Raw genomic sequence first — 18,748 nt, forward strand, 5'->3', positions numbered from 1 at the left:
TTCCTGCTAGTAGACTGCACAAAAGCTGCAAAAATGAATAGAGCACTTGGTCAAGATTTTACGGTAAGAAAGGGCTAAAAAGGATGCTAGTTACCCCTCAGCAGGAAGTAGAAAAAAGCATGAGATGGCTAGAAGTACATGAAGTTATCAATGTTAGATTGGGGCCCATGACTACACCATCTCATCATACATACTTTTTATAGAAAATAGGCACTCGCTTCACTCCTCCAGTGCATGTCAATAGCCGTTGCAATTTTTTCTAAAACAAGCATTTCTCTGCCATTCAACATGCACATGGTTTGTGTGTAGCAGCATTAGCTTCTCTTCGCACATGGTTATGCTAATGAGCTTGTACACCGATCTAAAAATTTGGAAGCCATAGGTTTCCATCCTGGCTCTAACAGCTGTGCATCTGTTTATTTGCATCATTACCCAGTGACCACCGATAGAGCACTTGTTGGCATGACTAGAGCTTGAATGAAACTGGCTGATGCCACCTATGACTATTTTGACTGTCCTTGAATGCATTGAACAGTGAATTCGGCCTCTGTAATGCAAGCTATACATTTTGACTGTTCTTGAATGCACTGAATAGTGAATTCAGCCTCTGTAATGCAAGCTATACATATTTTACAGACTTTACTAATGTCGTAGAAGCTAGATGCTACATAATTTTTGCTGAATGCCAGTAGGTATAAAAATGCATGTTGCTAAAAGGAATGTATTACTTGCAGAAAAACTCCACAGGTACCATACGCATGCTCATACACACTATTTTATTCAACTCACTGCAAGCTGAACAAAAATGAGCCAGGTCACAGAAATGGGCACAAACACTGCCTCAGATCTTTGAAAGCCTCATCACTTGCGCTGAAGTATATCTTGGCAAGCAGACCGCACATCAGGAAACTTATACTTGTATCCCGACTCAAGAGTGCGTTTTGGAATTACTTTCTGCCCTTCTGTCATCATGGTGGCCCTTTCTGGACTGAAGGCCAAATCAAGCACAAATTTTGGCAGTGGGAACAATGCTGGTCTCCACATGGCGCGAGCAAACTCCTTGGTGAACTCCGCATTGGTCACAACGTGGGGAGCGACACCATTGAGAACACCGGTAAGGCCTTCCTTGTCCATCGCGTGGATAAGGATGCCGACAATGTCACTAATGTGGACCCATGGCAAGAACTGAGTGCCACTAGCCACTGGCCCACCCAGGCCAAAGAAGAACGGCCAGTACAGCTGCTGAATCATGCCTCCATTGGGACCCAGCACCACACCTGCACCAACACAGTTCAGTTCAGTTCAGGCGTTCAGTCGTGTCCGACTCTTCGTGACCCTATGGACCATGTCACGCCACGCTTTCCGGTCTCTAACTATCTTCTTAACATCACATAGCTTCATCTGCAATGCCTCGAGAATGCCATCTAACCATCGCGTTCGCTGCCTACCCCTTCTCCGGCGACCCTCAACCTTTCCCAACATCAAATCTTTCTCCAGCGACTCCTCTCTTCTCATCAGATGACCAAAGTAGCTGAGCTTTAACTTTAGAATTTGACCCTCCAATGAGCAGTCAGGGTTTATGGTCGACAATATCGACTGATTTGATCTTCTGGCAGCCCATGGAACTCTTAAGAGTCTTCGCCAGCACCACAATTCAAACGCGTCAATTCTTCGGCGGTCAGCCTTTTTCACAGTCCAACTCTCGCATCCATACATCACAACTGGAAAGACCATAGCACGGGTTATACGGATCTTGGTTGGTAGACTAATGTCTCTGCTCTTTACTAGACGGTCAAGGCTAACACAGCTCATAATTATCTTCCCACCCACGAACATGGGGTAGTGCTTCCAACATGGTAAACTGCAACTAGATAAGAATATGCACTCCACACTGTGCTAACACCAGTAAACAGCTGGACACCATTTGTGACCATTCCAGCCACTTCCAGAATTCATCAAAGTTCTTAGTGACCTTAAACTAAGTGTTGGCTTTAGCTCTTGGTTTTCTACTTGCCTTTCTTTTTTCATTAAGCATGACATGTGTCAAATGTGAACATGTGCAGGTGTACTTGCATGCACTTGCCTAAAAAGAAAGGATCGATGAACAAGATGAAAATTATGTGCAATTTTAATTGTTTAACACAAAACGGAATAAGAATGGCTTTGTTAGGAAATTATTTCATTGCACTATGTGATTACTTTGTCCGAACTTTTCCTAATAAGAAAAAGTATTTTTAAACAATGCTTCTGCTTGCTTCAACAAGAAAGTTACACAAAACTGATACCTGAACGCACAGTGACTGTCCGGCACTTGACTTCTGGAGGGAGTTCAGCTGCTGCCTCCCATTTGGTGCACAGTTTGGCAAGGAAGTCGTGGTCACCACCAGGACTCTCCTCAGTGTATTCCTTCACAGGGTCAGGTTTGTAGTAGCCTGCACTTTGTGGCAGTTCAAAGCACCTAATAAGCATTGCTGGCCGAGCGCTAACGAATGCATGGAGCCAACTCCTTCCCATTTGCAAGCTGCTTTGCTAGCCAAAATCTCAAAGGGATTCTCCCGAGGGAGATAAATTCAAATGAGAACTGCATAAATAAAAGTATTCAGGGGGAACGCGGGGCTAGAGGGTCAACTTTTGAACTGTTGTACCAATTTCGATGAAATGTTCAGGGATGAGTTCCTCTTACTAGAATAAATTCAAAGCTTAATCACCTTAGCACAAATAGAAAAAAAGAGTTGTAGCTGTCGTAATGAGTAAGTGTGCCAGCTTAGGAAAACCATCATTTCAAAACTAGATATGTACAAACCGTTTGTGCTTAGATAACTTGTAGGTAGATCATTGTGCTGGATAAGGCAAATTGTGGGTTATGACATTTTCGTAAAACTCTGAGTACTTTAAAAATAAACATTTTTTTCAGTTGTCATGTGTCACATATTTGATACTTTTTTATTTAAAAAAATAATTAGGGATCCAAGAAGTACTTTATCTTGTTCCCAACAAAATTTTTGTCTTAAAACTATCTTGATAGCAGCGTTTGGCAAAAGATTTTGGAAATGGTAGGTTTCGTAACAATTGTGATCTTGCAAAAGGTGATGCTAACAGAGAAAAATCAGTTCAATGACTTCAGAACATGCTATTCCAATTTAGAAATTAATGAAAGTGCCTGGTGCATACTTTGGGCCGGCTTTTTCAACACGACACTGCTCTGTGGCGATTGCTTCAAGTTTCCTCTTTTTTTTTTTTTTCTTGGCTTTTCTTGGTTGTTTGCTGGGCGTGCCTCTTCGTCTAGGCTCCATATTCTAACTCTAACTTGTCTATCACTTTGGTTAACCATGCTCCTAGGGATGCAAAAACAGCATTTTAAAGTTACATGCATCATTTTAGTCAATCCAAGCTTCTATTCCGGTTTACCAGCCAATCTGCTGTTGCCCTGGCAAAAAGTTGCATTTTCTTCCTGTTTTTCCTTTTATCTCTCTGCTATACTCTTAATAGCAAGTCCTTTTTGGTTAGACAGCGTGAAAAACAAGCATTCTAACGTGGGGATACATTCCGCGTTCAGTTTCTTGTGCACTATTTGGCTGCGTCTAGTAATCTGCGTTCATATGCACTTTTGGTGGCGAGTGCACCCCATCTCGCAAAAAAAATTTTAATTTTTTACAGCGCAGATGGCAACTAATACTTGGTGAGGACTTTCTTCAATGCATGCACAATCCAAAACAACAAAAATTTAGAAACACGTTTCTTTGATGAAAATTGTGATTTTAGCCCCACATCCCCCGCCTTAAACACTTGTAGCTGAAAAGAATCATTTAGTTGCTAAGCTCTATCATGTACAGCCTTTGTCAAAAGTGTAGTGCCCAGGGGGTCTGCTTCTGAGCCGTGTAGAGGCCCTGATTTAGCATTTGTAGAGTTTCTCGCTATGGGAGAGGGTAGGATAAAAAGTTTTGCTATCTAGAGATTCGAAACATTGGAAATGTATTACAAACCGCACAAAGTGGCTCAGAAGAAGACCTCCAGGGCTGTACACTTTTGGCAAAGACTGTACGTAATGTATGCCCTGCTTCATAATTCACCCTCACAGACTGCACTAATGTATCTCTCATAGGGTTTAAAATAACGATATGTATACAGTTTAAAAAACACTCAATATATGTCCTATATATACAAATTTCCCTTCACATCTGAAAAGTTTCATGTCCGTCTCATTCACTGCACCAGAAAACACAAAGAATGGCTTTGGTGCTGTATAGTGAGTTCTGTTCGTTACAAATCTGCCTGCTGCCAGATTACAGGCACTGGCGTCTGTTCTTGCCACAGTGGCCAGGACATAAATCGGCTGCCAGAAACCCTGGTGTGGAGACATGCGATATGCCATCCCCAAGTCAAAGCTATGATTCTGGTTCACGGTGTGAATCCCCTTTTAACAGCAAACATCACTATCCCAATGGCCTCAATAACAGGTTAGATTATATAAAGTTAGGTTGTAATAATAAGGAGTATGACTTTCTGGAGCACCACTGATGAACATAACAGCACTGTTGGCAACTGTATATTGTTCTGACAACTTGCAGAAATGGATGGCAAAGCTGATCTTATCATATTGTATGTGTGCAATGTGCACATGTACTGTCGGCAATGCAAGCAGGACCAACTTACTCAAGGGACTGATACGTGGTGCAGACATCAAACTAAGGCAGCAGAATTCCTGAATATTTCCATGCACAAGTAAAGTGTTATTAATTGCATTTCATACTAGTAAGCTAACATATCACGAAATTTTAAATGACAGATGACAGAGATTTGCAATTACAAGGTATTGCAGAACACAACTCTGCTAATTGCTATTTAAAAAGCTGGACATGGCAAACACCTCAAAGCAACTGCATTAGCTTAATTTTGGCACAACACATCAGTTTCAGAATTATATATACACCTCAAAGCAACTGCATTAGTTTAATTTTGGCACAACACATCAGTTTCAGAATTATATTTTGCATACATAGAAGCTAATATCATGATCATCGTCAGCCTAACTACATACACTGCAGGACAAGGATCTCTTTTATATCCCTTCAATTAACCCTGTCTTCAAAAGCTAATAATGCATGACTGTGGCCATTAATTCATGTATGATGTCCAGATGGGCATTTCTAATGCACATGCACTTATAGGATCTGCATGCCTGCTTACATATTTACCATTCTTTTTTAATGTGCATACATCAAAATGCAAACATGTTATGCACACACATACATATGTTTGGACCTCCTTCACAAGACATCTTGAAAGATGCAGCAGCACTGCTGCTAGTAGCATGCCTACCTACTAACATACTGTTTACTACAAACCATAGAGTTAATACAACTAAGACTAGAGCGAAAGCAACAGTGGCACTTTCATGCCTCTCCACTCCTTTGCTAATCGTGTTCGCAGCCATGATGGTACCTCTCGCATACTACAGCTGCATACAGCCAGCATCCTCTAGTTCTAGGTACAGCAGATGAAACGAGGTAAAACTATCGCAAGTAAGCTTTTATCAGCCTTTCACTAAATTTTACAACTGTAAGAAAATAAAATGTGAAAATATTTTTTTATTATCTTTAATGCTTTATATATCTACTTTGTAGAGCTTTTTGCTTGAGTAAAGCAAATATAATTAATGGGAGTACCATCATGGCGATACATGAGTATAGCACAACCTCCTCGTCATGCTTTACCACCCTGCTACAAACATACGAGCTCACATGTAGACTACCACAGTAGCCAACACATGAAATCAATGCTGTGCATGCTCGCTAAAGCAAGCCTCATCACTTTTTTTACAAAAATGTTGCCAAACTTGTAACAAACATTAAGGAGGTTTATACACTGTTACTGGCCGTACACTCACAAAAGTTGTCCACAGAGTGTCTCTATATCCATTACATGTGCATCCAAAAGTAAATGCATGTATCACTTTGTGCGTGTATGCAGGGTGTTTTACGTAACTTGAACAAAGTTTAATGGAAAAAAAGAGAAGGACATGATACATTGCAGATGGTTCAAACTAGCTACGTATTATTTGCTACTGCACAGTGCAACTGGAGATTATCTCAAATTCTGCCCATTAGTTGCATTAGCCTAGATTAGTTATGCTAATTTCATAATATTAATTTTAAGTTCATTATGAAAAAATAAAACTCTATTTTTTCATCATGAACATGAACCAAATCACCCAACTATCAGTGCTGCTAAAATTAATTTTAAGCTCCCAGCACGTTTCGTTAGGATGTAGAATGGGTTCAGAAGCAAGCCATTCAGTTTTTTTGTAGCAACATACCTTGGGAGCACTTCTTTTTTCTAGCGTTTATCCTTATGTAACAACCCCCCGAAATGGGGGCGTTTAAGGAAATAAAGCTGAATTGAGCAGAACTAAACCTTTTTTGACTAAGTGTCGCAAATTCTTGACAAGCCGTTTGTTAGCTTCTGCATTTTTCAGGCCAAGACGCATGAACAAATATCCGCTGGTTTCAGACAGCATAAGTAGGGCGTCGGGCACAGCATAATAAGACAGCGTAATCTCGCACGTCAAAGTTTTACACATTTTTTACGTGGTCAAAACGCTGCATTAGTCCTGCTCATCTTTGGCTCGTCTTCGTCTACTTTTACTGTCATTGAAAAAGTGTGTTGAGCTGACAAGTTGTAAGAAGAATATATTCCAGTTCATTTTCATACATATATATCCAGTGTAGCAACAGCATCATTATGCTGTTGCTACACTGGCAGCTAAATTACATCAAGAACAATATGCGACAGAAATTTTGGGGGAAATTTCCTTGCTACCTGAACTGTCATGCAAAACCAAGAAATCCCATCAGCTAGCATTCACTAGGTGCATCTGAAAACATTTTGAATAAGGGTGCAGCACAGCACCCTTATTCATCCTGCTCATGAGCTGAATAATGCTTTCAGACAGGATGTTCCCTCGAGAGAAGGGCAAATTCTTAGTTGCATTCTTGCCAGTGATATCAGTAAAAAAAGAAAAAAAGGGAGCTATTGCAGAGTGATAGAGACCTCTGATAATGAAGATGTGCAGGTCGTAAATGGTATGACAACATAGGCATTCCACTCACCGGCACATTCAGCAGTGATATTCTAATAGCACAGTACTATAGCTCTAATAGGAAGCAAAAGGGAATTCGTAATGTCCCTCTGCTAACAACTGTTCCCACACACAAATTTTTGGTGTTATTAACTGACTTCATAGATGGACGGTATATTAGGGTGATTGCTCTGAAGTCAAAGAAAGGCTACCATCGAATGTTTTTTTTTTTTTTTCATTTTGTGGGCGATGGCTCTAGTAAATTCCTGGCTACTGTATTGCTGGAATAACCATGCTGTTGAAGTTCCAACAAAAGTGCCAAGCTTGACCCTGCTGTATTCAAGTCTTCCCTCGCAAACAGTCTTCAAAAGTAACAATCGGTCAGAAAATTAGATTTACCATTGTTCTGAGCCAAAACAAAGTCTGAGAAAAAGAAAAGGACAGGATTAGCAGCTGCAATGGCCAATACTAAAATTCGCCAGGGCAGCTCAGGACACTGGCCAGCCATAATTGAGGAACAGCAGTGCTGCAGGATAGTTTAGTTTTGTTTATAAGGTTTAACATCCCAAAGCAACAGCGGCTATGAGGGATGCTGTAGTGGAGGGCTCCAGAAATTTCTACCGCCTAGGATGCCATCGTGCAGATACATCAGCCAGCATTCATAAAATGCAAGGCACAATTCTGCATAACAAGAATAATATCTTCACAAGTTTCTGCATGATGTGAGATCCAGCTTTGTCCAAGTAAAAGGAAGCACTGTAGTAAGAAAAAGTTTTCCAATAAATTTATTTAGTATTTTATGCCTGCTGTTGCCTTTTCGCGACAAACCTAAAAAATGTGCACAATAGCAGCAAATGATCTGAAAACTGGTTTTCACATTTGCACAATGCGAATGGGAAATTGTGGGTGTGATTAACTTAATTTTCATGATAGAGAAAACTCCTGATCACAAGAGGCCTATTAAATAAAGCTAGAAAAATAAGAAAAGCAACCATGGAAAAGCACTTTTACGGTAACATACTGTAGTACTCTCAACTGTATTCTGAACGAACATAGCATGTACACTTGTGGTGCCAAACTGCATGGCCGCGACTCACTCGGACAGGCTACAAAATAATTTTTTTTAAAATTGGGGCTACATTTACCTACATGACTTCCTCTTTTCGCCCCCTTTTTTTGTTTTGTATGCATAAAGGCTGAATAAAAGCTTATGTTAATCAACGCTCGGGAACCGCACATTTTAATGTTTCAGATAAAAGTGATGACACACTTTGACACTGATATTGACAGCGGCATAGGCTGGCCACTCGCTTCAACACAGTCAGCACACATGCTTCATTTGTTTAAAAACATGGCTGAGGGTGCTATAATCCTCTAGCACAGCAATGCAGTCTTGTGGTTCATTTCATATTTTGCAAGGTTCCCTTAAATACCAGAAATATAGGACTGTGCAGGAGGTATGTTGCTACAAAAAACTTATTGCTATTTCGTAACCCCTCTACAACTTAATGAAACACACTTAACTCCAAAATGAATATTACAGAATTGTTTAATTATTCTTAGCAAAATAGCCAAAGTAGAAGAGTAAAAAATACTCTGTACAGGGTCACACAACAACAAAAAATGTGTCATTGGTTTCAACCATCTTGCGATGTACCACATTTCTTTTCAAACCTTGGCTTAAATTACAAAGAAACACCCGCTATATCAGAGGTGGCTAAACTGTGGCCCACGAGCTGCATGCAGTTCCTCACCGGTCCAAAAGCGGCCCACGTCTCCCTTCCTGTACCCCCCTCCCCTATATTTTCACCTCTACACACAGGTTCATTTGTGCTCGTTCCACCTACTTTACACATGGGTTCATCTAATGCTGTGAGGCACACTTCACAAGAATGACAGTGGTAAAGTCAAAACAGCACCCAACTCTTACAGACAAACATTTAACTCAGCTGCTCCAGACTGCAACCACATCATTTGAGCCAAATTTCAATGTGCTTGCTTAATGAATGGAGAAGCACAATGCAGAGGCACATCAGCAGTCACTGCATGAGTGATATCTGCTTTGACCACTCGTTTTGTTTGACATTTAATTTTAAAAAATCTGCCATGCCCCCTTTTTACTGCAGCACTTAGCAAGATTACCTTTTTATGGCTACTGCCTGGCATATGCCTGCCTGGCCACCCCTGCTCTACAGCTTTATAGCTGTAGAGCAGCTATACTTACAAAGCCATGTAGCTATGTTGCTACAGAGCTATAGCCATACCTATATAGGTATAGCAGAGCTCTATAGAAGCTCAGTGGCTCTCTTTGATTTAAGCAGCCTACCTACCAGCTGTATCGACACAGAATACTGCACATTCCATAAACAAAAAATATTTGCATGTGCAATGTGTGTGGTAGCAAGTATTTTCAGGTGTAAGCAGCTTCACAAAATTTATGAGAAATATACCATGCAATACCTATGCACCAGTTACGTTGCATGATACATATTCAATTTCAATTCAGTTTATTTCCCACAATGTTCTGGCCGGAAAATCTCAACTTTCAAAATTTTGCACCAGTAAATATGCTAGAAGTTTCAGCCAGTTTTCAGTTTAACGGTATTACTGTCCTCCAGAACTTGGAACACACACAGACATCTTGAAGCTGCTCATTATGTTTTGAATTAACTCTTAAAGATGTATATTTATATGTTTATGAAATGATTATAATAGGAACCTGTACCATAATTTCCCAAAACACAAAAAATTGGCTGACAATTACAATACTCGACAATGCAAAATCTGTGCGCACCTGTCAAGGTACTGAAACCATTGGTAAGCGCATGCGGAACACACAGTGCTGAATGGTGGTGGCACTTGCCCTTAACATCAGAAACATGCCTCTGCTTGACGGCCACATTTGGCTGCAACCGCTGCTGTGGAAACATGACAGATTTTGCTCACCCTACCTGCCTTCTTTAATTTTCGGCTTATGCTCTTGCATATCTATCATACCCCACCCTTCCACTTTCCTCTTTATTGCCCTTCTACTCCACTTTCCTCCTCGTGATTCTGTTACCACACTCCTCCTTCATTTTCATTCTTTGCTGCACTCTGCGTTCTCTTTTTCATCCTTTGCTGTGCTCCTCATTTGCATCGCTGGTTATACCACTGAGGCCAATGCCACTCAACCCACGAATGGGCACCTAAGAACTGCATTCTAAAACAACATGAGACTTCTAGTAAGGTAATCAACACCAAGGACAATGTACTACAACTCAATGAAATGCAAAACAACACTTTAATGACGAAAGGTGAGTGAGGGGAATAAATACGCAAGTTTCTGCAGCAACCATTTCTAAAGTATCAGTTTTTAATGATCCAAACTTCTTTTGCAAAGACCATAACAAATGCCCTCTTTCATGTTGGGCCATAGCAGAGAAGGCCAATGTATTATCAGGTCAGTCCTTAAATATGTGTGTATGATTTGGGAACTGCCTACAGCACATGATAAAGACAAGCTGGAAAAGGTACAGAACTTTGCTTTCTATTTCATGCCTGGCACACGTGGGCTACAGTACAGTTTGTCATGTACAGAAGGAGAACTGCACAAGCCTCCAGGAGAAACTACATCAGAAGCTGCTTCATGCGGGTTTTTCCTTAGCTTTTGGTAATGTCTGGCACTGTGAGTTGTGGATAAATAAAACAGCAGAGTCTTTTATTGCATGTGCCTCTCCATAAATGGTAGCAAAATACTGGTCTAGCTGTTACCAACCTGCATATGATAAAACTGTGAATTGCTTCCATACATACTTACGATGGCCCTGCATGCCTAATTTAGGAAGAAAAGCTGTGGTCAACCAAAAAAATCATTATTATGTCTAGAGAGGCCTTTTGCATGCTTACCATAGGAAAGCCATTAGGCTGTTCTTCTGCAACAAAGCTATACCTAACATGCGGAGGTAATCAGATTCCTCAAACATAGCTTGCTTTATTCATGCACATTGCTGACTTCACAGAGTCAAGTAAGTTTACACAAAGCATTCATTCAACATGTTAACTTGACACAATCAAGATTTGAATAGTTGGGCTTACCAACTCCTGAAATAGAGACAAAGACTTTAGGTGGACTTGCCATCTTTTTAATGGCATCAGCAAGTGATTTTGTTGTTTCAACCCTGCTTGCAAAGACATTCTGTCTGAAGCCAGGTGTCCACCTGCAGTTCAATGCAACACATGTATGTTAGTTCATCACAGGAACCTTCTTATTGTCAACCAAATCTCCATAAACTGGCTGCACCAAGTGAAGGTAAGCCCCCAAATTCAGCAGATAGACTTAAAACTGGTTAGATATATTAATGCAAAAGCATTACAGTCCCGTTGGTGAAATGTTTTCGACTGAGGCGTTAAAAGCACATGCATTAAAGATTCTTTCTGTTAGTATTGTATTCAATGTGCGTGCATATTTGACGTAAACTGCCATGATTCGCGCGGCATCTGGGAGCTGTTATCGCCGAAACCTGTTTGAAAGCATACAACTGAAGGTAATAACGTCATCAATTCAAATCCTGACGCTTCTTGTTTGACTAGCAGATGTATGCTACATGCAACAAAAAATTGTACGATGCTACCCGTAACACTTTACAACAAATGGATGCATCACAATTTTTATACGAAACTCTGGAAAACTGACCCCACATGGAGGTCCGAAGTAGCAAGTACATATAGAATATAGAAGAATAGCATATATAGCATTATCTGAAGTGGTGGAGGCCCCAGTTGCGAATAGGTCTGGCTGCATACGGACCCATCCATGACGACGGTCTCTAGTAATGCATGTAATGCATGGTGGATGCTCGGCTTGCTGTGGGAGTCATACAGCAGCTCGATGATATCACTCTATTTTCCTTGCTGTTGCTGACACTTTTAGGACTTTGTCGCAAGCACAACGCTGCCGGGTTTCCTTGCAATGGGACAAGTAACGCTTTCGCATTAAAAAACTGGCCAACACATCTGCCCATGACACATGACTCTCTAACTAGAACTAGCCTAATGATGATAAGGCCACAATGAAGACGATCAGTAAGCATAGTGAAATGTTGACCATTGTTATACCGGCACTTTCAGTTGGTTTGGTTCTTTCTTCACTTTTCAAATCCCTCCACTTTGTCTTCTACTTTGATATCAATATCATAGCAATGTTCAACTACAGATAACAAAATAGACCCCAAAATATAGTACTCTCTGAAAGTTTTAACGTGCATTAAGATGAGGTTTGAGCTGCTATCAGCAATGTTGATAGAAAGACTGTGGCAAACAGCAACAGTCCACGATCAGCTCACATGCCACACACTCGCTGCCGCAGCATGAAAGAGCAAGTGCTTGCGCACCGTATGTGAAATGTGTTGACTACGCTCAGTGCTCTGAGCATTCATGATGAAATATGACGCCAACAAAACATGCTGCTTGAAGGTGAAGTATACTAGCAACACGGGCCTTACATACCAGTAAGGATGAGTATGAAGTAAGCACAATTATTTCAAGATGGTTTGGTTTGGTTTGCGTGGTTTAACGTCCCAAAGTGGCTCAGGTTATGAAAGATGCCATAGTGGAGGGCTACAGCAATTTTCACCACCTGAAGTTCTTTAATGTACACTAACATTGCACAACAGTTGCCGTAGTCGAGATTCAATCCCGCATCCTTAGGTGCAGCAGTCAAGCGCCCTAACCACTGCACCACCAAGGTGGGGCCAATTATTTTAAGAATATGCAGGTTCATATTTGAAGACTTTGGCACCTAACTAAATTTAACTATGTGACTGTTATCAAGAGTAGCAATTAACTCATTTTGAGTGCAAAAAAATTCTTCCCATTATGTGCCAGTTCAAGTACCAGAAAAGAGAGAAGGTTTTGAGAAGAAGATAAGAGACAGAAGGAAAGGAAAAAAAAAAAAGAACTGAATTTAAAGGTTGGCTGCAGAAACAAGTCTCCCCCACATATAGGAGGAAACAAGAAGAGAAGGAAAGAGGAAGAGTGCATAGACAGTATGTGATGTCAACTCACCCGAGAGATTAGAGAAGCCTAGAAAATAGCATCGCTGGGAAGCACCTGTGTTAGCACACCTTCTATTTCATTGTCAAAAAAACTTACGTTCCACGTCCATTGTTATGGTTGAGGGTGGCGCTGGTGAACGCTCTCAAGGTTCGTATACAGACAACATTAATACCCAAGAAAGTAGCAGGTGGGACAGCGGCCAATGTAGCTCAGTTGGAAGAGCACCGGAAGCGATATTCGGAGGTCGTGGGTTCGGTTCCCACCATCGGCACGTTGTTTTTCCTTCTACTTTGTGTTTAATTATATTTCCCCTAAAAAGATTACATTACTAATTTATTTGAAAGGTTATGTATACTTGCGCAAAAAACGGGACACAAAAAGGCACATAAACGACATGTACGGAGCACACATAACCTTTCAAAGATGAACCAACTCGCCCAAACAAGAGTATTACTAATTTATGTGATTACCGAAATAAAAATTTAAGAAAAGGCATAAAGAACAATCTCCAATGCTTTCCTGGGCGTCGCCGACTGTTGGCTTCTTTCCTTCATGTATTTAAATGAGCGCCCTCATTTCCCCTTCATTTATCTGCTCAGTGTATCGACGTAGTCTTGCATACGTCTTCTGGTCTCAGTCAGACCCGGCAGCTACACTTTGTTATTGCGCAGCACGTGCAGACTTCTGCCGTGTCATCGAAACATTTGAGAATTGTATATAGCACTTAGGGTTTCACAAAATAAACAGTTGGATGTAGCAAACGTCCCTGTCTGTTTCTTCTCCGCCCATGTTGTCTTAGCGCTTTTGAAGTGTCAAACCTGCCCCAACTAGCCCGATCCACAACCCTTCAAAAGAATGTGATGCCATTCTAAACTCAAAATGCTAAGAATACCCCAAAAGTTGCCCTTTAATACAGCATTCTATGAGGCTCACTTTCCACTGGCATCTGACATTAATATATAGACTAGTGATCTCGACTAAAAACAGATATGTAGCAATTGAATGAATTAATATGCAGAATAATCTGCCACTGATGTAGAGTACCTCTAACAATAATTGAATAACCCCAGTAAAGAACCCCAGGTGGTCAAAATTTCCAGAGCCTTCCACTACAGCATCCCTGCTAGCCTTGAGTCACTTTGGGACATTAAACCCTCTAAACAAAACCAATAAAAGAATTCCAACTGGAACCAATTGATTATGGGCAACAAGGAATGAATGGAATCTAAAACCAAATGGTTTCATATCCAACTAATGCTAATCATGTCCAATATCAAAATAGTTCCACCTTTACAGTCAATCGGTTTTTAAGATGACAGCATTAAAGGCCTCATTCTCCAGAAAATCCAGTGTTGGCATTGGGGTTGGTGGTTTTCTGAACGAAAACTCATGAGCATGCCTCAGGCAGGTGGTAGTTGGCAGGTGACATGACCGCACAATGACTGGTCAACAGGTTGTGCGATGTCACGAGGCCACATCACATGGCCAAGTTGATAGGGGCTGGCAACTTGGGTAGCATTCCGAGATTATGATGCGAGATGGAAACTGAAACTCCTGGGACTCTTGAATTCCAGGTCAGACACATTACTTGTAGGCTTGGTTAAAGAGTGATTTTACATCTATGTGGGGCGGTCTTTCACATAATGTGGTAGCTTAAAAATCTATGCTAATGAATATGCGCGAGATAATAGAGGCACAAATTAAGAGAATAGTAATAAAGCGAGTAGGACAGTCCATGTGCACAATTCAGGGTTCTAAAAGAGAGCTGCTCTATTGCTTTCATTTCACACTCTTAAAGGGACAGAACACTGGCCAAAATATGTCATGAGATTATGGTGGAGATGAAAAGACCTTTCCTTATATAGTACATATCGAGCACTACAATATCAAAGAAAACAGGCTTTACAATTTTAATTTGCCATTAAAAATCACATAAAAAAAATTGGCAGTGGCTTAGCTTGGTTAAGCCTGGTAATTGCGAAAGCAATAGCTATGGCTGCGCCTAGGTCCAGCTGGTGGTGTAGCTGGTTGTGGTGCTTGTGGTTATGCTTATGGTTATGCAGTGATTCACTCTGGCCATGGCATATGGTTCAACTATTGTTTATTGCGGGGCGCTATCTGGTTATTCTATGTATAACTAGTAGTGAGGCAAGGAGTGCCATGGCTGCAACAATATACTTGGTTGTGGGAGAGGTTAAGGCAGAATGTACAACTGCCGCTCTGGCACCGGCTGCAACGGCATTCTTTACGCCAGCAGAAATGAAAGCATCCCTGAAGACTGCGTTGGCTTCATCTGCTGGTAGGCCACCTCCTATAGTATCCAACGTTGCACCCCCCCACGGTAGCTGCGGTAGGAGCAGGAGTTAGGCCGCGGTTGGTAGCTACCGCCTCGCGAGTAGACGGCGCGAGTTGAGGGACCTGTTTTTGCGGCAGATGGGATGACGTCACTCCGGCTGTAGCGCTCCCTCATGGAGGGAGCGCTACAGCCGGAGTTGGGGCCCCTGTTTTTGCGCAGCTGTGCTTGGCGGCACGCCAAAGGTCACACTAAAGGTCAATGGTAGCTACCGCCTCGCTACGCAAAGGGCTGAAAAGTGATAGTAGTATTGCTTTCGCAATAAAAAACTGAGGTGCTATATAGCAGAGAAACCTTATTGCTTTCAGTGCAGTACCCCACGTGACTGCATGTCAGTGAACTATCGCTGATTTTCGCAAGTGCACACTGTTCTTTATTCTTCTAGGAGTGCTTGTCATAATTCATTATATTTTGCACTCTCTCCACTGCATCCTTAAATAAAACCACCCCTCCTTTCACACTGCGAGAGGTGGTGGTGGTGGTGACAAACGTTTATTGATTTAAAAGGGGTGGATATATGCATGGGCTGGTTCTTTGAATATCCAGCCCTTACAGATACTAGGTGGGGTCCCTAGTACGGGACCCCAGTGGCGTCGGCCGCTGTCCGGGCGCGCTCGACCAAGGCCTCTTGGGCCTGCAGGTCATAGCAGCCGAGCAGGGTCGCCTCCCAGTCCTCCCGAGTGGGGTTGGGGTGAGGAGGAATAGCTGGATTGGATCGGCATGCTTTCAGGTTTTGCCACTAAATGGCACCACAGTGTTTGGAATGCCGTGAATGAAGCGATGATAGTACCCAGTAAATCTTTCATAGACGAGGCGTACATTATTGTGCTGTAACAGCCTTGAGTGTTAAACTGAAAAGGGCGTTACTCTAAGCAAAAAATGTCGAATTACTGCCTGGTAAGGGAAATTTATATTTGTTTTCAACAAGTCTTCTTTGTCGACCACCAGTCGTCATCCCGTTCACTGCTCATGGTTTCCAGCATCGGACTACATAAAAACGGGCGCATGCACTGATAGAAAAATTCTTGGTAAAAATTTTCTACGTTTCTACCCAAACCGTCACGGAATCGAAAAATTTAGGCAGCAATCTTCCCATTGCGGCGGAAAAAAATTTAAGACCTAAATTCCAGTGTTTTGTCTCTTGAAAGGGACAGAGCACTGCACTTTAAGCATCCAATTTTTTTCGGTTTAATGTAAAGCTTCCTATCTCTACGGGCGGATCCTGCAGTAGCTTTGCCAGATGCACTGCAGAAAAATTTTACCGAGAATTTTTCAATCAGTGCATGCGCCTGTTTTTATGTAGTCTGATGCTGGAAACCATGAGTAGCGACCGCGATGATGAATGCGCATCTAGAAAAGTGATGTACCAAGAGCCAATATAAATCTCACCTGCCAGACAGCAATTACGCATTTTTTAGTACATAGTAGTGTCAAGTTTAGTTAGGCACAGGAACACACACATCATCAACAGAAGATTAGCGGGCCATGGTCACCGCTTCATCCAAAAAATTCAAAGCACAGAGCCGCGACCTTGTGACAGACGCTAAAAGCACATCGTAGGTAATGCGAAAGGAGGCTCGTTTTGTTGATGGGTGCAGTGGAGAAAGTGCAAAATATAATAAAACAACACGAGCAGTCTTCAAAGAATAGAGAACACTGTGAACTTATGAAAACCAGTGAAATTTTCCCAACATGTGGTCACATGGGTTACTACAGTTACAATGTTTCACCGCAAGAGGCGACATTTGTTCATGAGACTTTCAGATGCATGAAAACAATTAAAATTATAAACCCTTTTTCTTGGATATTGTAGTGCTTGATCTGTACCATATGAGCAAGGTCTTTCCGTTTCTGCCATAATCTCATTACATATTTTGGTCAGTGCTCTGTCCCTTTAATGACTAAGCAGAATTGTCCCCCCAATTTTTCTAGGAGTGCAGGGAGATGCTGTGATTTGTGTGCCAACATTTTTGCAAGAGAACTGAAATTATGAGATTTGCACATTTTTAGAAATATCAAGCCAAGCAAGCCTGCATCACATGCACAAGGAATGCTTTAACCAGACACTTCCAACTAATGCTCTAGCAATAGGGAGCTCAAAATAAAGAACAACTATTCAACTATTTTAAGTAACAAACTCACAGTCGTGGCAAGTGTAATTAACTGTGAGAACTCTTTTAATTATGCACCTACTTCCTGATTTTCAGGATGATCAATGCCAGTGGGAAGTTCGAACCTGTGGACAAGCCAATGCTATATCAGTTTTTAAAATGAAGAAAAAGAATTTTATAAGCACTGCAGCATGAGGAAATCCAGCATTTTTTCCACATGAAACGGAAACTGAGTGCATTAGATATACAGGAAGCTCGGTGTTGACGCAAAACCTGTTGATAATCTGTGGAAATAAATATGGCACGCAATTTAAACAGCATGCACTACTGTGCTACGTCTTGTACGGTTGTAAGTAAAAGTGGTATGCAACACACAGCCGATGGTGGAGCTCAAGAAAACTGCATCTAAACGCCATCCAGCAACAGGGACAGGCACACATGGATGTCGAGAAAATAGAGCACCACCATGAATGTCTCAATCCCAGATAACTGTTGCTAGATGGCGTTGAAATGCAGTTTTCCCTAAAGTCACTGGAACTGGAAAAGTACCGCATCCGTTTTCTCTCCGCCGCCGCACCGAGCCGCGCCCCTGACTGATTCCCCGCGGTTACGTGGTCACGCACTGCCATATAAGTATGTTTTGCCAGCTTCCCGGGTGCCAGTGCTCCAGTAGGGAAATGGCTTGCGCAGCGCGCACCAGAACGTGTCCTCTTGCTTTAGCGTTTTGCAAAATCAAGGCAAAGGACTATAAATGCATAAGTATGCCCGGTTGCAGCACTTTGGGGTTGAGCAGACACCAAGAACCCAGGAAAGCCTTTTTTACAATTCCGAGCAGTATGAAAGACAGCAAACGACCTACTATTTGGCTGCACAGGATAAAGCGGGATAAATTTTGCACCCACGAGCAACACAAGGCTCTGTGAGCTAAGTGTTTGAATATAAATTGTGCCTCATAGCGCTCTGCATGTGAAGAAAAGAATTTTATAAGGTCAAGGTGATGGAAATTTAGGGGAGCTGTGTGGTGTCGTAATCACTGAACATAATGTGCGCCTCATCTAAAAATATAACATTTGATAGAGGCTTGTCTGATGGGGAAGCAAACTTATAACACGAAGAGCACCCAGGCAAATTTTGAAGTAATATTGGGCATTTCAAAAGTGTTGTACTTTC

At 41.7% G+C, this 18,748-nt stretch overlaps 1 protein-coding gene across 2 annotated transcripts in view; it reads right to left on the reverse strand.

Moving 5' to 3' along the window:
- Positions 1–81: 81 nt before the first annotated feature.
- The window catches only part of LOC146203348 (epimerase family protein SDR39U1), a 30,851-nt gene continuing 12,184 nt past the window's right edge, over positions 82–18,748 (reverse strand). The window contains exons 4-6 of one of the 2 annotated variants that reach the window (XM_084588690.1): positions 11,156–11,277; positions 2,286–2,432; positions 82–1,277 (exon numbers count right to left, since the gene is read on the reverse strand). In XM_084588690.1, the coding sequence (XP_084444816.1) occupies positions 862–1,277; positions 2,286–2,432; positions 11,156–11,277 (685 nt within the window). In that variant the 3' untranslated portion in view covers positions 82–861. Of the gene's footprint in view, positions 1,278–2,285; positions 2,438–11,155; positions 11,278–18,748 lie in introns of both variants that reach the window. The other variant, XM_084588691.1, reaches the window with a different exon arrangement.

This window comes from Amblyomma maculatum, chromosome 1 (genome assembly GCF_055883805.1).
Source record: "Amblyomma maculatum isolate TAMU_Amacu chromosome 1, ASM5588380v1, whole genome shotgun sequence".
Taxonomy (NCBI): Eukaryota; Metazoa; Arthropoda; class Arachnida; order Ixodida; family Ixodidae; genus Amblyomma; species Amblyomma maculatum.